General features: G+C 49.5%; 1 protein-coding gene across 10 annotated transcripts in view; it reads right to left on the bottom strand.

Moving 5' to 3' along the window:
• The window catches only part of MGMT (O-6-methylguanine-DNA methyltransferase), a 344,622-nt gene that overhangs the window by 88,111 nt on the left and 230,263 nt on the right, over positions 1–26,248 (bottom strand). For all 10 annotated transcript variants that reach the window (XR_007471269.1, XR_007471270.1, XR_007471271.1 and 7 more), the window contains one exon: positions 17,081–17,241. Coding sequence is in view for 6 of the 10 variants with exons in the window: in XM_049696970.1 (XP_049552927.1) it covers positions 17,081–17,241 (161 nt within the window). In the remaining 4 variants the exon portion in view is untranslated. The remainder of the gene's footprint in view (positions 1–17,080; positions 17,242–26,248) is intronic.

Genomic DNA, 26,248 nt, shown 5'->3' with positions numbered 1-26,248 from the left:
GCCACTGTCTTCCAACCATCCCTGGGGTTTTCTGGAAAGTCTGGGCTGGAGACCAAAACGAGCAGTGCACAGAGCCTAATGGGACACGGACAGTGGGCTCTGAGGCTGGTGACGGCCCCGGTGGAAGGACTGGATGCCCTGGGCTCAGGGAGCTCTACTTCGTTCCATAACTGAATGAAGATGGTACCTGCAACTCCCACAGGTGTCATGAGAGGGGTGTAGCTGCTGTCACCAGCCCAGTGCTGCCGCTGGGGAAAAACGGGCAGAGCCTGTACCCAGCCCACTATCCAACCCCGCCCAGTGGCCGCTGAGGACCACTGGTATCTGGCAGGGTGCAGAGGACCACCTTGCTGCAGTATGGGGATGACTAATGTCACCTGAGAAGGAGCACGCTGGCCTAAGTAAGTAGTGATGTCCCAAACTCAGGCTCACACAGGAGGGAAGAAAGACCCATGTGAGGTGTTCGGATTTATCAATTAACTAATTGGCTTCTTACTCATTAATTCAATGAATATTTAATGAGCAGCAACCGGTGGTGACCTCCTTGGCGGGCAAGCCCTTCGTGGAGCAGGTGAATGCCTGGCGTTCACGCAACTGAATACAAGTGAGAAGCAGAGCAGAGCGCAGGCTGTGATGGAGAGGCTCCCTGGGCTGAGACCTGTGGGTGAGCAGGTGACAGGCTCCAGGCAGAGCGGGTGGGTGCCAGGAAGGAGGCGGGGCCGGCTCAGGGGTGCAGGTGGGGCTGCAGAGCATGGCAGGGGCTGCAGGCGGCAGAGGCCACACGGCAGGCCATGGGAATTCTGGGTCTTACCCGGCAGTCCCAGGAAACAGTGCAGACTTTAAAGCAAGGGACGGCATAGCCAAGTGGGTCTTCTTCCAGGGCTGGCCTTAGGCCCCAGGGCAGACAAACCCCCCGAGCTCACCCAAGGTGCCCGCCGCAGCAGGGAAGCCCAGGCACAGCAGCCCAGTGCTGCCAGGGCCTGCTGCCTCCCATTCTGCTTTTGTCCTCGCCACACGGTAGCGCTTGCCACTGGTGCCCTGGCCTGCTTCCCAGGACTCTCACCTTCCTGCTCGGAGTGTGGGCCTCTTCTGGACGCTCCACTCAGCCCAAGAAAGTTAGCATTCGATAAGGTCCTTCCCTCGGCCTGTTTTCTCACCCGTTTTTTTGTGGCTGGGAATTTGTTGCTGGCTGTTGGCTGGGGGCCTCAGTTGTGCCCCATGTGACCTCTCCAAAGGGCTGCTGAGTGTCTTCACGACATGGCAGTTGGCTTCCCTCAGAGTAAGTGATCCCAGAGGGCACTGGGAGATGCGATGCATTTCCCAGCCTCGGAAGCCATGCCGTCACTTCTTCCATACCCTGTGAGCCACCTGGGGCCAGCTCTGATTCAACTGGGGAAGTAGCAAGAGTGCGGACACCAGGGGTAAGGATCATGAAAGGTCACGGTGGAGACTGGTCATCTCACATCTCCTTCCTAGACAGCATCATGGCATTTCATAATTCAGCAGCGAACCCTGGATGGACCAAAAGTCCTGACTTCCCCTAAGACTTTGTTAATTGACTACAGTAACAAGATGGCATATACCACAACAATTCTAAAATCAGTCCCAACAGTTTCTGCCATACCTCCCAAATTCTCAAAGTGAGCATCAATTATCTCAGGCTGGGAAAGTGGGCTTTAAACACAGAAACGCAATCTGCACAGTCATAGAAAGTACCTCATTACACAGTTCTCATAAGTCCCATGATCCCCTTAAACACTACTGTGTTCCCCTTCAAATTCTGCAACTTAATCCTGAGTCTTTTCATTCAGCTGAAACTCCACCACTATATTATGAGGTAGGGGGTGAGACAATAAGATTTTTCATTTTCAGCAACAGAGACAAAATTGAAAATATTTGATTTTGAATTTTCAGTATCCCGTGTGCATCTACCACTTAAAACTTTAAAAAGTCTCAAGCCATACATTATCAGGGGCTCAAATTCTTCCAGAAGTTTCTGTGAAAAATGACAACACCTCTGATTCTGTGGAGTGGTCAACAAACTATCACCAACTTCAAAAACCAGGTCCTGTTCCACAGTAGGAGCCAGCAGCCAGCCTCCCCCGCCCATGGCTGTGTGTGGTCACGGCCGGCAAAGATTGCCCTGCAGCCAAACGGACTCTCCAGTGCTGGAGAAGCACCTTCCGAAAGGGCTCAACACGACACCCAGGAAAAGGCGGGGAACTGACACAGTGACTCTCAGATCTAGGAACACTGTTTGTTTGATACTCAGATGAATGAATCTCCAAGGTTGCACATCAGCAGCAGGCTGGGGAAATAATAATTAATTAAATGAAGTGCTCTATAATTAGATCACTTGCCTTAGTCATTCAACCCATGGCTACTGACACGGAACATGCGTGTAGCAAATCTTTTCTCTTACTCTGTGACTTTCCAATTCATTTTCTTAATGATGTCTTTTAACTTCTGATAAAGTCTATTTTATCGCTATTTTCTTTCCTGGCTTTGTATTTCAGTGTTGTATGAAATGTGTGTTTATTCAAGTCATGAAGATATTCTCCATGTTTTCTTCTAAAAGCTTTGGAGTTTCAGCTTTATGTTAGGTACATGATACATCTCAAATCAATTTTTATGTATGGTGTGAGCTAGGGGTCAAGACAAATTTGTGTGTGTGTGTGTGTGAGATATCCAGTTGTTTAAGCACTGTTTTTTGAAAAGATTTACTTTCCTCATCCGTCTATTTGGAGCCTTTCTCAGGGATACAATGACTGTAAAAGTGTGGTAAGCTCTAGTATGCCCTATCGCTCTAAGTCTTGAGGCTTGTGCCAGTCCCACAGCGCCTTGACTATAGAAGATCTGTCTTCAGTTTTAAAATCAGGTAATGTAAGTCCTACAACTTGATTCTTTTTCAAGGCTGCTTTGGATATTCCAGGCCCTTTGCATGTCCATGTAGGTTTAGTATCAGCTGGGAATTCAAAGGCCTGATGGAACTGAATATAGAGAGTTCACAGAGAACTAACTTCTTGACAATATTGGCTTTTCCAGTGACCAAGATCTACGCATTTATTCAGATCCCCTTTAACTTCTCTCCGTTTTATATTGTTCAGTGGAGAGGTCTGCATATCTTTTACTAAAGTTAATCCTAAATACTTTCTACTTCGGACACTTCTTATAATTTTTAAAATTTAGTTCTTAATTTTATTAGGTAAAATCAATTAATTCCTACATATTAAAATTGTATCCTTAACCTTGTTAAATTCACTTGTTAGATATTTTCAAAATTCTATGACTTTCTATGTAAACAGTTTGCAATCTGAATATAGACAGTATACTTATTCCTTTCTAATACGCACAACTTTGTTCTTCTTACCTCTTTGCACAGAACCCTTTGTCCTTTTAAATTATCTGTTTATTGTAGAAAATATATAGTAGGGTCTGGCTTTTTAAATCCAGTCTGTTTATCTACGCCTTTTAATTTGAACCTTGAGACCATTTACACTCACCGTACATGTCGGTATGCTTGGGCTTGCATCTACCTACTACCAACTTGCTCTTCGTCCCATGTGTTCTCCGTTCTCCTTTCCCTCTATGTCCTGCCTCCTTTTAGATTACTTTAAAAATTAGTACTCTATTTTACCTTCTGTTCTGGCCTGTGAACTATTCACTTTGGTTTTGTTTCTTAGCGGCATTCTAGGATTTATAATATGCCTCTTTATCAAAGTCTTCCCTCAGTTAATACGATAACTTGCTCACAGTAATCTAATAACTGAGAGCAGCATATTTCCATTTTCCCAGTCCTACCTTTCGTGTTACTGTTGTATTTTACTTCTATGTATATTATAAACCCCAAATTTATTATTATTAATTTTATTTTGAACAGTTAATCATTTTTAAATGAAAAACAAAACACAAACTTTTTCTCGTACTTTCCCACGCTTTCCATCTCTAGTGCTGTTCACTCCCCTGGGAATCGTTCAACTTCAGTTCCCAGTAGCGCCTTGTCAGTCTCAAGTGGTTCCCCACGCACACACACTAGCACTCCGCAACTGACTCAAGAGGACACCACGCCGAGTTCTGAAGCTCTCTGTGTAGCTCCCTTTTCTCCAGTGCTCTGCCCACAGATCCCAGCCACCTGGACACTGGGACACCTGTGCTGAAGTATTTGTAGCAGCACTAGTTAAAAAGGCAAAGAATGAGGAGAAGCCCAATGCCTACTGACAGAGGACAGGAAACAAATAACAGCACATCCATAAGATGGGATTCTACATAGTAGTTATAATTAGTGAAGTATCCCTACAGGATTCAAAACAGACGGGTCTCACAAAAATGTTGATTGAAAGCAGCAAGTCACAGGGAGACATCAGCGTTATTCCATTCATATAAAAAATGCAAAACATGGAGTCGGGCTGGGGGAAGGCAGACGTGGCCAGGGAGGGCACGTGGGACCGAGCGGCGCTGGCAGTGCTCCATTCTCAACCTGGGTGGGTACACAGGAGTCCTCTCTTTTTTGTTTGTACCTCACAAATCCTTAATGAATATTCTTTTGTCTGAAGTAGCTATTTCATAAAAATAATGAAAATACCAACCTGTCATCAGTGGACTCAGCAATTATTCTTCATGAGGCCCTTGAAATTGCTCCTTTCTCTCATATGATAAAAAATGATTCAAAAGGTATTTATTCACGTAGTTTTCTTCCTTTCCCCCCGACAATTAACTTTTAAAATAAGAGGGGAGACGACGATGTTTCCAGCATCCGGATTCCATGCTCGTGGCGTCCCCTCCCATCCTAACCATACTTTCCAAAGGAGCCCCCTCACTCCCTCATCCCTGCGGCCTGGTTTCTATTTCACAAAGCGATGACGCCCCTCCCTGACGGTCTAGCGGGTATATATCTATATCTATATCTATACCTATATATATGGGATAGACTTACAAACACACACCTGCATACTTCCCACTAGAATATAAGCTTCATAAGACTCAGAACTTTGTTTAGTTTGTTGCTAAGTTCCAAGAGCCAAAAAGAGGGCTTTGCTTATAGCTCAATAAATATTTGCTGAATGACTGATAACTGAACTCCTTTCTCCGAGGTCTGGCCTAGGGCTCTGCCAGAGAACGGCATCCGCATCCCCACCCTCCCAGCTTCACTTTGAAGAGGGCGACGTTTATGTACTTATTTTTAAGGCATTCAATAGATATGTTGAACTGAGTGATTTCTAGGACTTCTGACCCTAGAGTATAAAAAGGAACAACCAATCAAGAATCACTTAACAGCAGCGTCCAAGGCAGCTGGGAAGTGGTTATCCTACATGCTTCCTTCCGCATGCTCTTGGAAGAAAGGGCCCGTGCGCACTCGGTCTGGGATGGGACGGGGTGGGCTAGGGCCACACACCTCCCAGGGTCCTCTGCAAAGCCGGACATTTCCTGAAACCCCGCCAGTGTCCACAGGTCAACCCAGGATGTCTAGCTCATTTCTACGGCAGTTCCACAGGCTGGAGTCCCCCAGGCTGCGCTCTGAGAAACACCAGCACCCCACGAGGTGCCAGCAGGGAGAGGCGTCGTAGAAGAAGGTTGTCTGGGCAAGTCAGGGCATTTATTGACCATCTTCTTGACCAGCAACATGTTGAAGGTTCTGAGAACTCCTGTCACAAAGAAACCTGTTTAGCTTTGTTTAAAATTTCTCAAGCTTTTCGGTCATGGAATCTTTTTCTGGTGAGGTATCTACTAACATCCAGTAGAACTTACGCTTTACCCAAGTGGCCTAGAACAGGTCCCCCTACAGTTTAAGAGGAGGTCTGTTCACGTCTTCCGAAGCCCTGCTTGCGCTCAGCTGTCCTTGAGCCCCACAGACCCTCCGCTCTGCAGCAGCAGCAGGGCCGAGGGAGTGATGGGTGCGGGAGACAGTGCCCTGACTTCCTTTCACCTGGGGTGGGTGCGGCCGTGCCGTGGGCTCCGGGGAGCTCCGCCACCCAGTGGCGGGCGGGCACGAGGGCACACGTGGCGCTGCCTTTATCAGCTCAGTGAGGGGGGCAAGGCCGACAAGTTGTAAGAAGTTCTCCGAGAACCATCACGTGTGCTGAGAGAGAAAGCTAGCACAGCTCAAATCTCTAACGTAAACTGAGAGCCTCCAGTTTTCCTTCCAGGATCCCAGGTTAAACTGGGTGAGTTTAGAAACCCGAGGTTTAGAAAAGCACTCAGGCTCAGAAACAGCGTGTGTGCAGCCCTGGGCAGGAGCGACGGGGGTCCCGGGAGGTCACGCGCAAGGCCTCAGAGAAGGGCTCCGGCCTTGAGGTGCAGGCGGTGTGGGGCCTGGCTCCGGGGCATTCACACACCTCGGGATCCAGGGCCTGTGCAGACGTCTGCGCCAGCGTGAGCCTTCCCCAGGAAGGGGCTCCCCGGAGACTTGCTACGTAAGATCCCACCTTCCCTGAGGCCCTCAACCCTCCAGCCCAGACAGCAGGAACCAGTTCCACCAGCAAAGACTCTTCCTCTGGGTGGAAGGAGGAGTGGCCCTCACGGCAGGCCTGATGAGACTTCACTGCACAGCGGAGAGCAACGCGGTCAATCCTCACCCGCTTCTGCGGCAGGGGCAGAGACGAGACGCAGAGCCAGGCGGAGCTGGGGCCGCCCGGGCACAGGCTCTGGCGAGGCGGCCAGGCGGACGACTGAGTGCAGCGTTGGGGCCCGGGCTGCGCCGGAGGCTGCCTGCATCCACACGTTCACCCAGGAAGTATCTTGGAGTCCCAGCGCGTGCCCAGGGTGGCGCGTGCTCTACAGATGCAGCAGTGCCTCAGCCAATGGCTCCCTGCTTTTCCTCGGAGGCCTGGTTCGCTACCAGGGAACGAACTGTTCAACATAACCTTCGTTGATTATGGGCGCCTTTCCTATCCTCTCCTTGTAGGAGGAGGAAACAACAGGGAAGAACATCTGCCAGTTTTCTCAGACAAAAGGCACACCTCCGCACACACCCTCGTGTTGACACCTGGCTGGCCCGCTGGCCCCGTCCTCTCGCTTTCTGTGCTGCAGAGCGAGAAGCCACGCTTGGAAGAATGGCCCAGTCCCCGGCAACTGAACTGAAGGTCAGGGTACCTGGCCACGAAGTGCGTCCAGGGTGCTGGCAACAGGCCGGCTACACTTCACAAAGACCTCCAGCCTCAGTCAAGGGCGGCGGGCCTGCGTCCCCTAACATCGTGCTCTCCGGAGCAGACATCCCCGACACAAAGCCCAACGCGCTCACGTACGTGTTCCACCAAAGGAGGACGTCCCACAAATGAAGAGATCCCGGGAAAGGAGGAAATGGCGGCGGGCCTCGTCTGCGCTCATCCGCAAGGGACACCCAGACCCAGGAACGTCACGCAAAGTTCCAAAAGCGGGCTGGCACGTCCTGCATTCATGCATTCCTTGTCACGGGGACTGGGCTGGGTACTGGGTTGAGGACAAACACAGGGCTCCACAGGGTGCCACCTGTGACCCACGGTGAGCCCCACGTCTGTTCACCACCTCTCCGTTGCCCTCCCCCATTCCCCCCACTAGAACCCACCTCATCCGTCACTATATCCACGGCACGATGAACAACGGCTTCTGGTGCTCAACCCACATCCACGAGGCAGTGAACGAAAGGACAACGGACCGGGTGCCGTCGGAGAAGAGTCGGGAAGAGTGACCCCTCGGGGCCCTGGGAGGCTGAGCGCGGCTGGTTCCCGGCAGGACAGCTGGTTCCCAGCAGGACCGAGTCAGGTGGGGGCCGCCCTTCCTCCTGGAGCCCTCCCCCTCTGCTGTGGCTCCGCGTGGTCCGCCCACCCGGGCAGACAGTATCTCAGAGGCCAAGCCAGAGGCAGGTGCTCTGCGGTCGGGGTGGAGTGCGGTCAGCCCAGGCAGCCAGCGCCCTCTGCGAGCTCCGCGCGGGGAGATGGTGCCGGGTGCACTCCTTCCCGATTCTCCAGGGCTGCGCAGGCTCCCCCTCGCTCCAGCCCCGCAGACCACCGTCAACCTCCACGCTGACAGCACAGCTTTTATTAACACAAATGGGGCCATTAGTAATACTGAAACGCGTTAGCTTTAACCCAAATAAACAAGACCGCTAATGAAACCCTAAATGCGACGAATACCATATTCTAGAACAGGAAGCACAGCGGGTGGAGAGTCGGGGCCCCCAGCCACGTGTTAACACTGAGAGGCCCTGGGAGCCGTGCGTGCGCGGGTCTAAGACGCAGGCTGTGACGAACATCAAAAGGTGTTAATGGTTTCAATATTTATCTGCTGCAGGGAAGCGCTCTAAAAAGGAGACAGAAAAAAAAATTCTGCTAATGGCTGTGTCTTTGCCATTAAAGTGAAAAGCTTAATGCATCTTATAATCAGAGGACAATTTGCAAATCATTAAGAGAAATGTAAAATTCCATTAAAATACAAATCAAGAGACTCTCCCTGGACTAATAATCTTTTGGATATTATTTTGCATTTCACTATTTCTGTTCCAATACCCAGGCCCCACAAATGATTGGTTCCTGAACATGCTCTTTACCACAGCCTACTTCTTTAACGAGAAACCGAGAGAAGCATAATCTGCTATTCAGAGCAGGTACTAATGAAGAATTCCATATATTCTGAAATTTAATTAAAACCCCAAAGATTTCAAATTAGATGCAATTTGAAATGCCTGGGGCAGAAATACATGCACTTGCGTGGCGAGGGTACCACACTGAAAGTTGATACCGTAATTGGTCTTGATGTATTTTTGTGTTGCCGGGCTGAAGCACAGAACTCATAAGCATATAAAAATTCTCTGTAGATTACCTGCTCATTGAAAATGCCATCACTCAGGTAGTTCTCTACTAAATTACCATGCTACTAAAATGCACAAAGTGATTCGGAGAGTAGAGTGGCACAGCTGGCCGGCGCTGCCAATGAGTTATGCATGCGTCAATGCGGCCTTTTTTCTTAGTAAAATGTGCTCAGTTGAATATTAAAATATAATTGGCATTCAACCTAAGTAGCTTAAACCATTTTGTTATCTTCTTCTAAACCGATCTGGCTCCTCCACGGTTATTTTCAAGGATGCGATTCACAAACTAATGATACCATCATATTCAGCGAGATTTGTGCTGCTTTACGTGTCATAAATAGGTGCCGTTTCTACAGCCTGCTAGGGACGGCCTTTAATATTAGCTGCTCTTGAACATCAAAGGCCCAATTCTTGAAAAAAAAAAAAAAGGGGGGGGACATGCCATTTATGTTGGTTCTTGCATATTTTATTCTACAAAGAGAAGAGATGCGAATTCTCTATGAAAAGTATACCTCTTGGCCAAGCAGTGAGCCCCGGGCCTCCAATGCGTGGAGGCTGGGTCTCCTTCACGCTGTCTGAGGACAGGCTGAAAGAGCACGCTGCTGCTGGACCTCGCAGCGCAGCTGAGGAAGGAGTGTGTGTTTTTAGGAAAAAGCAGACAATGCCCCCTCCCCCCAAATCCGGGACACGCCCTTTACACGATGTGTTTGTGTCATGACAAACAGCAGCACTCAAGAAAGGAAAAAGTAGTTGCCGTAGTAACAGCGATCCCGTATACAGTGATGCTGGCTGAGGGGCAGGGCTCAGCAGGGATGCTACTTCCCAAAACATTACCGATATTCCCCTCAGTGTTTTGAGGGCAGGAAAAATCTGAATGCAACTCAGTGACATATTGAAGAGCTAAACAGACTCTTCCTCTACTTCATTCTTCAGTTTTCTTCTTCAGAAGCACTTTATTATGTGGCCTTAAAACATCACATGATGCCCCAGAAGCTGAGCCTCCAGCAGGTCTGCTCTGCCCTGGAGATTCCCACCCTTCGTGGTCATGAAAGCCACACCAATGGCCTCACACCTCGGAAAGACAGATGATTCTTCTCCACGTCGATACCTCACTTTTCCATCCTGACATTTGAAACGTGACCTTCAATAAGTCTTATATTCTGAGTCATCTTGAACATAAGGGCTGCAAGTAAACCTATGTGACAGAGCATTTAAATTAAGTAATAGTTTCTACACTTTGGGATCCTACAAATAGTTTGATGGCATTACTGCCATGAGTTTTATACCAACATATGCACATTTAACGTTGGTAACTTATAGTCCAGTTCTATACACCGTTGTATTAAAATACCATTTTCTCTATAAACCCAGGTAGTAGAGATGATGCTATTTATTATCGCTAGCATGGTATCAAGATACATTAATGTTGCCTGTAAAATGTGAATAGACATCCTATGACCACAAAAATATTACTTTAAACATCCTCTTTGGAAGCAGCACACGTATAATAATGACTACAGTCGAAATAAAAATCTCGGAAGGACATTTAAAGTCGGTTTGTCACTTTAAAATATATTAAGAAGGTGACAATGTAATTTACTTCCCCTAGCAGGCAGAAACTTGATTCTTTACTCCTTTTTTGAGGTGAAATACACCCAAATCCAACAGAGGACCTTGCAAGTAATATCTTTCTAAACGTGTGAACGTAATCAGGGTGACTTTTATTTTTAATAGGCACTTGCATTGGTACGATGTTTAATTGCTACGCTACAGGTAATAGTCATGTTTTAATGTGAATATTTTCCCAAAAAAGCAACACTTGTAATAATTTCAATTTTAGGTACTATTTATTTGTAATAGAGACCCCATTAAATCCTACAAGGTTTGAAAGTAGCTGACTTTCAAACCAGCTTTTTGGTTACCGTTTGAGCTTGGTTAAATTATACCGTGTGACCCCAGTGGCCTTGAGGGAAGGCATTCTCAAGTTCAATTTTTTTGCCTGATTTATGGAAACCTCAGGGAACGCAGGATCTGACCACCTCTTAGATTTAGGAGGAAACTTCCACTGAACTAGGCTACCCAGGATACCCTGGTAATTACTGATCAGTCAGAGGGCTCTTTGCACAGGGACACCAGGCATCTTCTCGGAGGCCAGCAGGCTGTGGTTCTGTTCCAGCCACGACGGCACTCAGGAGCAGGTATCGACAGGCTAAATTCTCCCCCTACGGGAGGGGGGCGGGCATTTTACTACGCTTCCTCCCTAAGGTAAGTGTAAGGCGACTGTCGGGTATGTGGATGTTTACACTCTATCACCGCAGTCCCAGGACAAGTTCCACATTGGGTACGCGGAGAATTAGGTCAGTTTCCAGAACCCCTCTAACGGCCACTTCCACTGCTCGCGGGTCTCCAGGAGAATCTAAAGCTTCACTCAGCTGGCTACTCCAAAGAAAAGACACAGTTTTGGTCAAAGTATCGGGGCGCCTTCTGAAGGCTCTGGTTAGCTTTGTGCCGACACTCTACCCTGGGGTATCCTGGCAACGTGGCAGCACCTGGCGAGGCTCTTCAGGCTCTCAGGGGGCATCGTCCCGATGTGCGTCCATACCCGGCAATGGAGGTGTCGACGTGCCGCCTGTCTCGCCCAGTCTTCCCAACTCAAAGGTGAAGGATACATGGGCTCTCCCGCCTTCTCCCCTGGCTATGTGCAGAGCTCCAAAGGCAGGGAGACATGCACACGCAACCTAGAACTTATGTAAGCTGTTGATTACAACAGCAAAAACACTTCTTAAGTATGCAGTTACATCTCAAACGGAATCATTATTAAATTAGGAGTGTTAACCTTCGTACAGAGTGAAGCACGCAGCAAAAGCACTCAGAAGAGCTAGATCCATTTTAATCAATTCCTTTAAAGGCAACAATTCTCAAAATAGCGCACAGGTGCATACACTACATATACACACATATACATGTGTGTGCGTATGGACACACAAACACGTGTGTGTGTATATTTGTGTGTGTGTATATATATATATATATATGTGTATATATATATATATATATATAGTTGCCTCTTGTAAGATTTTAGAAATTATAGGCATACTATTGTTAACAAGCTCTCTAGAGCATTCTGATACATACACTCCCAGAAGACGGGCCTGAGCTACCAGACTAACCTGAAGAAGCTGTTTGCTTGAACGAGTCGGAGTTGAAACTTTCAAGACTCTCTCCTAGTTCAACATGTGGTTACCTGATGACAACCGCCAGGCAGGAAACGGCATCAAGATAAAATAGAAAAAATGATGACCCTCGGACATAATCGGAACCTTACGCTCTTTGGCCCGTGAACCTCACGATACACCGGAACGTTGCCGATAGCTGAGGTGAAGAGCTCCTAGTGAAGTGCACTGACTGCTTCTGAGCTGGCCTGGCCGGCCTCACACAGTCCCACCTGCTGAAATGATGCTCCTTCTGCCCAGGCTGGGAGCCCCCAACCCAGAGAAACCCTCAATGTGGAACACAGAATTCTGGGAATCTAATTTTTGTTCCACTGAGGGGCTGGAAGGGATGTAATACTCAAATGAGGGCAGGGGCCAGGCAGGCAGGAGAGGATGACGAGCCCATGAAGATGCTCCCGTCCACTAGGAAAGGGATGCGTGGCAGCTGTTGGCTCCCATGAGAGCCAGATGGAGGGGCCGCCTGGAGAAAAGCAGGGCTCTCCTGAGCGGCTCCGCAAAGGGACGAACGACGGCGTGGGACTGGCCTCCTGGTCCTAGCGGGGAGGGATTCCTGGAGACGGGTTAGCGAAGCCCTGAAGGGTCAGGAGCAAACAAACGCACATCCCGACCAGGAAGGCAGCTTAACCCCACCTCTGTCGCCCCCAGGACTCGCGCTACACCCCGCGGATCCTTTGCTTTCACCAAGTCCTGCCTTGCTTTTGTTCATAAACATTCCCACTTACCTCTTTTCTCTCATGGTTCTAAACCACAAAAACACACTGGATTTTACTCTCTGTGAAAGAGGTGATGGGCCGCTCCTGGCGGTGGCCTCCTGTATCGATTCGAGACCTCCGACCACCTTCCCGGCACCTTGGGCTCCGTGGCCTGCCACCCGCTCTCAGGCTTTTGATCTGGTCTTTTCATTTCACCTTTCCCAGCCTCAGCCTTAGAAGGCCACAGACCCAGATCTCCACGTCTATTAGCCCTGAAAAGCAGCTCAGCAGCGCTAGGGTTGAAAGAAGTCCGTTCTCACCAGCTGTTTCCTTCCCACTTAATTTAAGTGCAAGCCTTAGCTTGTTCTAATCAGTAAACGGGCACCGGAAGGTTTATAAACCTTCCAGCCCCACCAGGTGATATCTCAGCAAGGCCAACCATTTTTAGAAGCCCTCATTTAAAGAACAGGAGAACAGCGATGGCTATCAACCAGAACCTGTAAAGCATCTCCCACTTTAGCTATTTTCTCTTTAAATTGTAATTCTTTTTTTTAAATTCAGGAAAAATATCAGTACAAACTGCCTGAAAGCACAAAGCTGCCTCCTGCTGCGGACCCAGAAGGGAGCCTGAGAGGAGATGCTCTCCTCTCCACGGCGACACCTCCGGAGGCTGACTGGGCTGGCTTTATAGCGTGTAAGGCGACATGCACACCAAAGCAGGCCTCCAGGGCACTGAATGAAGGGGGCTCAGAGGGACCCCACATTTAGGACACAGTGGGGAAATTAATTCATGCGCCCTGAAAGGGCCTTTCCCCTAACTGACTGGTAGGGTTTTCTAGAGGCCCTTTTGAAAGAGGGTTTGACGGGGGTACAGAATTACAAGACTCCTTACGGAGCCTCTGAAATAGAAGTTGCAAAGAAACTTCCCTCTAGCCAGCAGGTTTTAAAAAAATGCAGGTTTTACTACTGTCATGCAGCTGGATTTCATAGCTACAAGCTAATAGCTGTGACGAAGGAATTATTAAAGTGTTAAATATTTCATTTAAAAGGGAACATTGCAGTCACTTTGAAAAGAAAACTCAGAACTCATCTGTTGAAAACCGTCATGTGTGAGACCGCACAGGGAGGACAGTCAAGGGCCTCCACACGTGCCCCGGGGACGGCCTCCTGTGGTGTCCTCGGCACAGGCCAGGTACCTGCCCAGCGAGGGCACTCCAGGCTGGCAGGAAAAGCACAAAGCCGCACGCCTGGCAGGCCTGCCGCCCACCGCCTGGCCACGCCTGCCCAGGAGGGTCTTCAGGGGCAGAGGGAAGGAAGTGTGTGCACACACATTCTGGGTCTGAAAGCACATCTTAGCCTTTCGCAGGCCTGCTCTTCTTGAACTCAGTGTGAAATACTGCTCTTGGTACAGCGCTTCGTTGGTCACTCCAACTGCTTTTGCGATCGATCTCTAAGGCTACAAGCGTTAAGACGTATATTATACAAAGAAGCTAAAATTTTTTATAAGTAAATATAAAGAAGTGAGGGAGTATCCACCGAAAGTAAGTTTAAATGATATTTTATTATGAAAGAAAGAGTATGATTTATTTCAGGAATAATAGCTTCGTTAAACAACTATTTCTTGGAGAAAAATGAATTCAAAATAAACAAATCGGACCTTTTTAAGAGGTTATATTATAGGGAGGACCCGACCTCCCTAAATGCTTCACTGCATCACAAGACGGCTAGCTCCTGAGCAACACACAAACTCCCTTCACAAAACTCAGAAAACAAAACGTTAATTTGTTTTTGAAATTAAATGACTAAAACAACAATCCCACGAGGAATCAGAACACTTCTTATTCACACTCACGCTTCACTTTCATTTCTTCAACAGCACCACGAACCTCACCCCCGGTAACTGCAGCCTCTCCTTCCCACAGAGAAACCCCACCTGCTGCGGCCCAGGAAAAAGGCAGCCACCTAGGCCTCCAGGCTTCTGGTCAGGAGGACAGCTCAACGGTTTCTTGCTAGAAATACCTAGATAATTAACTTGTTCCTACTTAGACTTCAGAAATCCTCCAAGGTGAGAAGTTGAATGATGTGAAATTTCCAATATTTGATGTTTTAACCTACAAAATGGCAATTGCATATGGTTCAACTCAGCACCGCTTTGTGACCAGCCTAACAAAACAACTAGATGGAGAACACCACACTGATCTGGAGGAAGGAGCCTGAGAGAAGAGTGGTCCTGCCCGAGCAGAGGGGCCTCTGGGCAGCAGCAGGCCAGGCCAGGCCAGGCCCGGGGTAGTGGAACAGACAACGCAGCCGGAGCAGAGGCCAGAACCTTCCAGGCCGGGCTCTGGGAGTTACCTGCGGAAGTGCTGAACTCAAGGAGGAGCTCAGTTATCACTACGCTTCTAACCAAGTTGAAACAGGGAGGTCTGCTCTAAATCTCAGAGGAATATGATGAAAAATGACACCCAAAAGGATGTTAAACGTGTTCAAAATCTGAGATGCACAGAAAATAGCATTTGTCAAGGAAGCATTTATTCCACGATAAACGCACCCATTCCTCCCCATTTGCAAAGGTTTCTTTTCCTGTGTTGCTTCACAGCTTCTAGAAGCTCTGGGGCTGCCAGGGCACTTTCCTTGTGTGGGCCTTTTCCGCTCACCACAATTTCACTGGCTAAGGGACACAGAGAAAGAGAGCAAAGCCAACCACCGCTGGACAGAAAGGGGTGTCACCACACCTGGGGGTTAGTGCCAATTAACTCCGTGTTAGCAATCATATTACAACCATCCACCACCTCCCTTCTTAAAATGCAAAATCCCCACACCTGGTCCCTGCCTGGGAGGTGTGACTGAGCTGAATTAGAAACACCTGGCTGACACATGCTGCTGTGTGGGAAATCCTGGCCCTACAGCAACCACTAACTGTCAGCAGGCGGGCCTAGCCTGGGGGACCTCCTGCCACCAGGGCGGTGCGAGAGGCTGCTCTCACCCCAAAACCCAGCTGGAGGGGACCTGGCCCCAGTAGTGAGTGTCCACCAGCTCTGCAGGGCTTGTCCAACAGGGGATGGGCTACTGGGTGACTGGACGGACTTCATCCTTCCCCAATGCCTACCTGCAGCTTGTCCTGGTTGCCCAGACTGACCATGACCATGACCATGACCATGACCATGACCATGACCATGACCATGACCAGCTGGCAGAGGAGATGGCCAATCTCGGGCCCAGAGCCGGGAAGGCGGGGGGCGGCAGGGTGAGAGTGGTCCCAACTCTCTTCAAGCACTGAGGACAGGACTTCAGGATTTTATAAGCTCACCCCCTGCTGACCCCCTCGTTAGATCATACAGATCCTTCCTGACCTGGTTTCATGATTTCTCTGCTCTGAAATTTTCTAACCCTTGAATTTCAGCTCACTTAGGTGATACATGTAAAGAGAAGGAGAGCCGCTCGGCCAGTTCTCTCCTGCTCCTGCCAGGGCAGTAACCCCCAAATGGCAACAGGAGATCAAAGAGTTCACTGTTCCAAGGTTCCCAAGCCCCTACTGTAAAAACAAACCCACAGCAGGACCCCCATCCTGCGCCTGGCAAGGGGGAGGGGCACACGAGGAGGGTCACCCACACCCTCGACTCAGCCCGGTGACCTGAGGTGCTGGTTCCGAGCAGGCAGTCAGTGCTGGGCAGGGGGACAACGCGGCCACAGCACCACCTCGGCCCGCGAGGGCCCCATTCTCGGGAGCAACAACGGAGGGTCTCTGGAGGCGAGTAGGGCGGGGGGCAAAGGCCCACTCCAGCTCTCACGCCCTGTCCTAGAGACGCCCTTTTAACCCGTGTGCCCTGCATCGGCAGGCGGACTCTTAACCACTGCGCCACCAGGGAAGCCCGAGAATACAATTATTTAACTATGGTAAATTTGAGGGGTTAACCTGACAACTTATTCAAGAAGACACACTGCCGCTACCCACTCCAACGTTAAGTGTCACTGACGGAGTGTATGGAAGTGGCCAATTGTCCACGTATGAGCCTCGTTTTCTGTGCTGTTGGCAAGCAGATGAAGTTAACAATAAGCTTACTGAAAAACTTACTGCCATTCAGATGTGTTCCTATTTAAACCTTTCAGCCAGCGAGAGTCAGGAGTCCATCTACATGGATCATTTTTATTGCCTTTGCCAAGAATTACGTGACCACGTGCCAAAACTAACACAACCACTTGGAACGGGTGGAGACTGCGCACTCCTATCCAACCAGTGCGGCCACACGCCGCCTCTGTTCAGACGATGTGAAAACGCCACGTCAGTGTAGTCAGTAACCTGAGCTGGGAGGTCAGTGACAGTCAACAGGTCAGCCCCCCCGAACCAAACACTGCGAGGCGGCCGAGGTACTGACCTTTCTGGAAAATGGGATGGTGAAGAGCAGGCACGGGGCGCTCCTCGAGGACCGCGGGCTCATGGAAATAGGCACCCAGCCAAGCCGCACACTGCGCCAGGGGCTCCGTCACTTCCTCTGGACCTCCGAGCCGCTCAGGAGGAGCGGGGGCCTCCACGGGGCTGCAAAAGAGATAACAGGAGCCGATTCAGCCTCTAGGCCCAGCGTCCACGTGACTAAGAAGCAAGCAGAACACGCCCACTGCATCTAAGTGGGTCAGCCCGTAGCTGCCTTGCAGGTATGCACGTCTCGCCTGCGCCAGGACAGCGGAAAGGTGCCGGCAGGAGGACGGAGGCCGCGGCCCGGGTCATCCCACCCGCGCTTCCACCTCCAGCTGTGAGGACACGATCTCTGGAAAGGGGCAGTGCCCAGGAAGGACGCCCGGTACCTGAGCTCTTCTGTTTGGGGCTGACTGTCTGCAGTCACCCTGCAGAGCAGGGATGTGAGAGCACGAGGATGACAAGCACAGAAGCAAGTCCAGGGGGAGTGTGCCTGCCCCTTCCTAAGACTATCACCTGCATCAGTTTTGATCTGCAGAATCACCAAGTACTCATCTTAAAAAATATTTTCCAGAAATCTCGATACCATCAAAGTAATCAGCCTGCAGGCACCCACCCCTCCCACCACATTTCAACGACAGACCAGCACGGTTCCATGTGCTCTGTGGCTTTGAGCTGGCTTCTGGGGGACCCCTCCGAGCTCACACTGGGTCTCAGGCTTCAGAGAGTCTACTCTGCGTGCTGGTCACTCTGCGAGGCTCATTTCAGTTGCTGTGACTTTCGTGCCCGGGACTTCTATTTGGTTCTCTTCTGAGTCTCCTCATTCATTCACTGTGGTCACTGTGCTCCCTTTTAGCTCAAGTTTAAACCAACATATCTTAGACTCATTTCGGATGGTCTCACTGTTTCTTCTACTCGGGGTGCTAATCCTTCTGTTTGGGGATCTGTGGCTCCCCTCAAGGAGGTGACTTCTCATCTTCAGCAGGGGCCGATTTTCAGGGAATGTGCTCCGCTGGACTGAGAAAACGTCCCCCTAGAGAGGGTTCACTTTTGCTGCTTCTGAGCCCCAGTTTTATGATGGATCCAGCTTTTCTTTTAACTTCTGAGAATGACACACCCACAAAAGCACTGGCACCGAGTCGGATTTCTTCAGATGCCATTCCTTCCTGACCTCCCAGGCGCTGGACAGATGGCAGGCTTCCCTGCACTTTCCAGCCTGCCGGGCAGGCTTTCTCTAGTCTCCTTCTCAGAGGCTGCAGCTTGAGGCTTTTGGGGGAAGGTGGGAAAAGCCTCCCCCCAGCATCCCGAGGGCGGTCACGCAGGCCTCAACCGACAGGCTGCCTCCTTCAGTGTACACTCACCACCCTTACGAGGGCCCGACTGAATATGCGAGGCCACAACCGCTTGGCAACGCGGCCCAGTACAGGTAGGACGGATGTGGCTGAAGCGCCCGGGGAACACAGGCCTGGCCTCACCTGCGAGGAGACACACACCAGCGTGTGCAGGGCCTTACAGATTCAGAAACGTGTGCACTTTATCCTGCAAGCAGCGGGGAGCAGCTGAAGACCTTTAAGCAGCGTCTCATAAACAACCCTGTGCTGGGGTCTGTCTCTGAGTCATGGTGTTCTGTAGGTCTAAGAGTCTCCAGAGGTCTTGGATCTTTCCAGAAATAAGCCTCCTTGGATGGGATCCACTCTCTTCCACAATGGAATGAGAGGTGGGTCAGGGAAGGCTTTCTAAGCATGTGAATGTGAATGGCCTTAAGGAAGGAACCAGGGAATGAATGGAAAAGAAGAAATGAGCCCTTCAAGATGACCAGGGAGAGAGGGGGACCACTGAGACCCCGGCTCTGTAGAGCTGGCCAGTTGGGCGATCCTGCCAGCAACACAGCTGCACTGGGCAGGCCCAGGCCTTCTCCAAGTTGCCAGCTTCTAGTGGCTGCTGGGAGAGGGAATCCCCATGCACAGGGCCCTCGGTTGGCCCTGAACTGACAGGGCCCTTTCAGGGTCTGGTCAACAGGAGACCCTGAAGGATGGGGGCTCAGTTCACAGGCAGAAAGCGGCGTCTAGTGGAACAGGTGGCAGAACGGCATGTTGGAGAGACTTCTGGGGATGGAAACTATCTTCTCATTGCCCCGATTGCTCTCCCCATTAGGACGTCTGCCCACGGAAAGGTGGGGAACTTCTACCCCATGCTTGGCTTAAATGTTTTTCCATGTCAGAGAGAAGTTCCCAGTGACTCTCTTGCTCTGTTCCCTACTTACTCAGTAAGACTCCAGGGCTTGAGGGGTCTTCTCGGCCATCACACCCTGCAAACGGGGCTCCCTGGGTAGGGGGCATACAGTCCAGGAGACAGGCAGGCATCTTAACCTGGGAGGCAGGGGGCTCTGTACCCACCAGTAACCTGCTTGCCTGGGGAGTCACAGCCTCTTACTCAGTTGCCCTGGTTCACTCAGGGGTATCTAACAAAGGCCACGGAGCTGTGGGCATCCCGGGTGCTGCCCACGCTGGTAGCCGTTTCCTCTGGGTTGCTAGGGAACTGAAATGTGAGCTGTGTTTCCCAGCATTTCCCACTCTTAAAAGGATACTTGAAGAATTTTTATAGTAGTAAAATTCATCTTAAATTGATTTTTTATGCCTGTGCTAAAGGTCTCAACCTCTGATTTACTCTGTCGTTCTCCGTTCTAACTCTTTCTCTATTGGCATTAGATAACTATTCATGGGTGAAATGTAATTAACCAGCTTTGATTCTGAAGCAAGGATTTATGATACTATATTTAAAATGAATGGCATTAAACACACACATAAAACCAGATTTTTAAAGCCATGACACAAATTTCCATTTCTACAATAAAATGAAATTTATTCTCTGCCCTGCCCTCTCCTCCAGCCTCGCTCTGCTCGTCCCTGAAAGAGCTGTGGTGTGACAGTATCACAGCATCACTAACGGCCACTCTTATTATGGAGGAGTTTCTTCAGGTTTCCTACCGACGAACCCTGAAACCCCGATAATTATGGGCTCCGTGGCCCACACTCATTTAAATCCCACATTCACGTCTCCCTGGGAGCCTAGCAACTCACCTAACACTAAATGCACAGGCCTGTGGCCACTGCTTCCGGAAAGCACCACTGAGTGGGGAGCCCGGCCCCCAGGAGAGCAGCCAGAGAGCCGGTGCGGCAGATGGAGATGAGAGACAACCGTCCCGACATCCACAGGGCCAGTGCAGAGGCGACATCAGGGGCCATCCCCCCGAGACCTCCCAGGATGTCCTCAATAAAAGTAATCCTGGGACTTCCCTGGCGGTCCAGTGGTTAAGACTTTGCCTTCCAGTGCAGGGGGTGCGGGTTCAATCCTTGGTAGGGAAGCTAAGATCCCACATGCCTCACCGCCAAAAAAACAAAACATAAAACGGAAGCAGTGTCATAACAAATTCAATAAAGACTTTAAAAGTGGTCCACATCAAAAATATCTTAAAAAAAAAAGAGTAATCCTCAGGCCAATATTGTGACACTGGAGCCCTTTCACTTCTTTTTCTTTTTAAACTTGGCACAAGAGGGCTGGCTAGTGGCTGGAGAATGAATTTGGCTTTGTTGAGCTTTTTAACATAGCAATGGAGAGCATGGGTACGTTTATACAGCAAACATGAAGTCATGTATGGTTTGGTTTAAGGGTTTCTTCAAGAAATATGCAACTGTCGGCAACCCCAAGGACCCTGTAGGACCAAAAAGGACAACAGTGTACCACCTTTGGGGATGCTCCCCGAACCTCAGTGTGTCGGAGAGCCCTGTGTGAAGCTCTCCTGGAGTCGTGACCCCTGAGAAACAGCCAGACCCATCCCCCTGGGCTTGGAGAAAGAACGTTCTGGCGTTGAATTGCATTTCAGATTTGTTTTGACATAAATCTGTCCATCATTCCAAATCAGGACACAGAAAAGCAGGTGACATGCTCCAGAACAAACTTCTGAAGTGGTTTTTTTCTGGTTGTTGTTGTCGTTGTTTTAAAATTTATTTGTTTATTTTTTGCTGTGTTGGGTCTTCGTTGCTGCGCGTGGACTTTCTCTAGTTGCGGCAAGCGGGGGCTACTCTTTGTTGCGGTGTGCAGGCTTCTCATTGCCGTGGCTTCTCCTGCTGTGGAGCACGGGCTCAGTAGTTGCGGCACACGGGCTCAGTAGTCGTGGCTCGTGGGCTCTAGAGCGCAGGCTCAGTAGTTGTGGCTCATGGGCTTAGTTGCTCTGCGGCATGTGGGATCTTCTCGGACCAGGGCTTGACCCCGTGTCCCCTGCATTGGCAGGCAGGTTTCTTAACCACTGCGCCACCTGGGAAGTCCCTGAAGTGTTTTTAATAAAGCAGGCAGTGATGCCTTGCCTAGATTTCTCAGGAGAAACCACGACTTCACAGCATTAGATACATGAGCACAGAAGGTATCAAAGGAAGACTGTCCATCCCACCTGCACGAGGCTTGCACCTCAAGACCCCGGCGTGGAGGAGAACGACAAGGAAGAGTGACAGCAACACACCTGGGGAAGCGGAGGATTAGAAGGTGACCGAGCCAAACTTAAATGAAACGGCCCTGAGGACAAAGGTCACGCGCACGGGAAGCCCTGCCTGGCTCTGCCGGCCTCCCGCAGGGTGTGCTGCACCCCGGGAGGCTGAGCGCTGGCCCGGGCTAGCGAGGGCAGGGCTGCCTGCTCAGGTGCTCCAGCACCAGGAACCCGCGGGGCAGCAGGTGAGTTGCCGCGGCGGGCAGAGGATGCCAGGCTGGCTGAAGCCATCAGAAAGTGCTGCTCCAGGTCTAACCCCTCACGGAGAATGGCTGCGCGCCTGGCAGGCCGCCCGGAAAGTGGGAGGGGCGTCCCCAGCTCTGTGCCCTCCGGTCTGTCCCACACGACAAATGCGCTCAACACTTTAACCCACCCAGCTGGGCAGGAGGTTTGGGGGTGTGGATTTTGGGGTGCCTCAAGACTTCACTGGCAGCAAAGAGTCACTAAAATGATCATAAAATCATCAAGATGTCATGTACTTGGTCTTAAATCCCATTTGATGTAAGAAAACAGGCCCAAAGTTCCGAGTTCCTCCTAACTGGCGGGCACCACTCGTTACACCCAGCGGGTAGACTGTGTAACACGCCGCGCGCTGGGAGGGCTGTGCCTTCCAGCCTCTCTGTGTGGCCCCAGTAGCTTTCCAGCATCTCTCTCTTCATGGGATGAAGCAGCCTTATGGCTGGGGAACGTTAACTGGTGATGCCAGAGGGTCACCTAGGAAAGGGCTGCCAAGACTCATATGCTTCTGAGTCGCTCTGGAATCTGGCGGGTGACCCAGGTGTCGTCCTTCAGCAAGGCTGGGAGATTAGTCCACAAGGAAGCACACGGACTCTCCAATACAATCCAAGCGTGAAGAAGTGACCAGAGCCGTGGCCGCGCACAGCAGCTCAGACCCCGAGGATGGGAAGCCTCGCCTCCTCTGGCTTCCAGGACTCGGTGCGGAGGGCAAGGGCCCCTGGAACTCCAGAGTGGGGTGTCACACCTCACAGGCTCAGGAAGGTGCACATTCGCTGCAGAAATTTAAAACTGCAGTTGAGGTGACGTTATAAACACCACGTGGACACTCTTGCTAGATAGCCCTGGTAAACACACAATTATGCCCAAGTTAGCGGAGGCTGGTGGAGTCTCGCGTTTGCGTCTGATGGATTTGTCCCACATTTAATTATACCTTCTTGCTAAAGCTCAGATGCTTTTCTTCCAGTGGTAGGACTGAAGACAAATAAATCATGCTACCTGCTTTCAGTGAAGTCCTTTCTTTTTTTAAATGAGAAGGCTGAATAAAGGCTTTAAACTCTATATCCAACCAAATTTAGTGGTTTGATTCCATTCAAGCATTTACTGAGGATCCTTTAAGTACCTGGCTTATTGGCAAGAGTATCGACTTGGGGTTTATAGTCCAACTGGGCAGGCAGGGAAGGTGAAGGTAAAACAGACAGTTATCCATCACCCTCCTGATGGTTGTGCTGAAGGAGCCCTTCCCGGCCCAACTGGGACTTTCACACGCCACTGCCATCTGATGAACGAACAATGAAAGTGATGGTTCCGTGACACTGCCTGGTGGCCAGCAGCTGTTTGGGCAATAACACCACACAGGTGTGACAGAGTTTGTGCAGTTGAACATTCTAGAGTTATATTAGGACACAGAGTAGAAAAAGGAGAAAGTGCTGATGTCAGTAGTAAGAAACACAGATCTCAAATGATACAACTAAGTCACAGGTGAAAAAGAGGAGGCGCGACAGTGGAGGTTCATCTGTGGACACAACTGGAGCCCCCCTGCTGCTGATGACAACGCGGGCAGCAGTGTTTGCTAGTTATCAGGTGCTGTTCTAAGCGATTCATGCATTAGCGTACTGATTTCCCGCACGATCCTAAGAGCAACATGTGCTCAACTGTGAAAAAAGGGGAAAACACTAATAAACATGCATGAAGTATCAGCAACATACCTGAGTTTGTATAAAAACGACAGACATAATATGTAGATTTTAATTCTCTGAGACAAGAGCTCCTACTACTTGTAACACGTGAGTTTATTAACTGCCTTTCATGTGTTTGGTTTTAGTGTCTGTTTTCAAAGATGTTTCTGTACAAAAGGAACACGCAAAAGGGAGTACAGGCCGAAGGTGGCACACTCCCAGCTTCCAGGGAAGTCAACAGGAGGGTGAGCTGGAGTTCCGAGGGTCAGCTGAGCAAACCCTCAGTGAGGTTTTACTGTGTGGTTCGTAGCAAGAGGAACATAAACCCTGCTCCCTGCCTTTATGCCTTCCGCCCCACAATCACACCCTCCCCTGCAAGCAAACTGCACAGTTATGATCCTATCACAGGCCACCAACGGCTCGCGTCCCAAGGGCGATGAGAGGAGGAAGAGGCAGTTTAAAGTTTAACTGGGCCCTAGGTACGTCGTTTAAACTGGGTATCAGCTTTTAATGGGCATCCTAAGCCCTCAAAATCTGGGGCTCAAATTAATGTTAGAACCCAAGCAAGACTATAGAGGAATTCGCTGTGGTATTTTAAAACACCCACCAAGGGCTTCCCTGGTGGCACAGTGGTTGAGAGTCCGCCTGCCGATGCAGGGGACGCGGGTTCGTGCCCCGGTCCGGGAGGATCCCACATGCCGTGGAGCGGCTGGGCCCGTGAGCCATGGCCGCTGAGCCTGCATGTCCGGAGCCTGTGCTCCGCAACAGGAGAGGCCACAACAGTGAGAGGCCCGCGTACCGCAAAAAAAAAAAACCCCACAAAAAAACAACAAAAAATAAACACCCACGAAGAACACAGAGAAAACTGTATGTAAATTTTCAACTCCTCCCCATATAAGGTACACGTCATAAGAACCGTATGTTTGTTCCTTTTTTAAAATAATTGCTTCTTTAAAATACATCAGCAAAAATAAAACATATTTTTAAGAGACAATTTAAACAGTATACTTGGCAGACAAGAATGCCTTACAAAAGCCTATCTACTTTCTCTCCTAAATGTTCAAGTTGTTAAAAGGAAAACTGTATTTTATCAACACTTTAACATATCATTAAAAATCTCTACTATTTGACAGATGAAGATAAAAACAACCCAAAACTATAGATGAATTATAAGGTCCCTAATGATTCCAAAACAATTACAGGATGCAGAGCAATCGAGTTAAATTTTATTCAAAAGCTTACTACACTTGTGTTTTCTTTTATTTTTCTATCAAGAAACCCATGAGGTTTAAGCACAATTCATTATGTATGAGACCCCACTTGCCGCGCTTGACTGTTGATTAATAGCAAAGTTTGCTGTATGTACATTTGCAACATTAGATGCATACAATATGCTAACTTATTCTTTCACTGAAACTAATTATTTACAAAAATGACTACTTGAGACTACAATTTATTAAATGCATGCATCCAGTCTCAATTTGGCCCCAAAAGACAGCCTGGAATGAAGATCTTTTACTTGATGTGACAACTTCTAGAAATGCTGTTATTAATATTGTAAATGTGGCAAATAAAGAGTTCAAATAGCCTTATGTCTATGTTGCCTTTACTTTCACCACTGAAGCAGTGAACAAAGAAGCTTTTTTAACGTTTCACACACATATGAGAGGTATATTCCTCTTTCCCAGCTTAACTTAGCTTCTAACAAGTAGAACGCTTACATGTTGGCCATGAAATAGTTTTAAAAAGAAATAATAGCTAACATAAAAATGGAAGAGAAAACCGTAACCATATTGCTGCTCATAAGCAGATTTATTACAATTCTGTCAAGAATTTAGTCCATTTGTTGAAAAATATCTGTAGAAACATGAAATGTTTAAAGAGTCATTCCATCAGTCTCATCAAATTCTTGATACTCCCTCAAGAGTACTTCTTCCCAAAGGATTCTGGGGGTAGGTAACTTCGCATTATTCAACCATTCTGCTCCCTTCTCCCAGAAAAGAAGAACACACAAGAAAATCAGTCCACAAATAAGAATTACCAATGTCCCATCTTTGGATGCAGATTTCAGGTGGGGCATCTGGTCAACCAAGAGCGTCTTTCAAGCTAACACTGCAATGCGTGTGGCCCCGAGCTGTGGCCACCTGTTGCGAGCGTCCTCTACGGTCAGGTCTCGCTCTGCCAGGCCAACCTGTACACCCTCCACGGCTGCCCTTCTGATGCCCTCAAAGACTCTGTGTGGCCTTGCTCTGCTCTGCGTAGGCCGTGTGCCACTGCGGGCTTGGGAGAGGCAGAGAGGGGTCACTGGCCAAGGTGAGGAAACCAATGCCTGTGCCCCAGGAGAGGACGACAGCGTGGAAGGTCATTACGTGCTACAGGGTGCTCCTGCCAGCAAAGTCACGCACGGACGCCTAAGGAAAGAGAAGAAAAGGGCCCGCTCTGGGGCATAGGATTTTAGGGACGCAGACGAACTGAAATACCAGTCAGAGGGCCTCTGCTCTCTACAACCAGTGTTAAGAGAAAAAGTAAATAGCACGAGGATGGGAAATCTCAGGGCACGTAGTCAGATGGGTAAAAGATGCCTGGTTTTCTATCATGCAGTTTCACATCCTGACTCTCTCTCTCAATAACACAGCTGAGGTCAGCCACAGTTGTTGCTCAACATCACACCTTCATT

This window comes from Orcinus orca, chromosome 14 (genome assembly GCF_937001465.1).
Source record: "Orcinus orca chromosome 14, mOrcOrc1.1, whole genome shotgun sequence".
Lineage (NCBI taxonomy): Eukaryota > Metazoa > Chordata > Mammalia > Artiodactyla > Delphinidae > Orcinus > Orcinus orca.
This window is presented reverse-complemented; position numbering and strand designations above follow the sequence as displayed.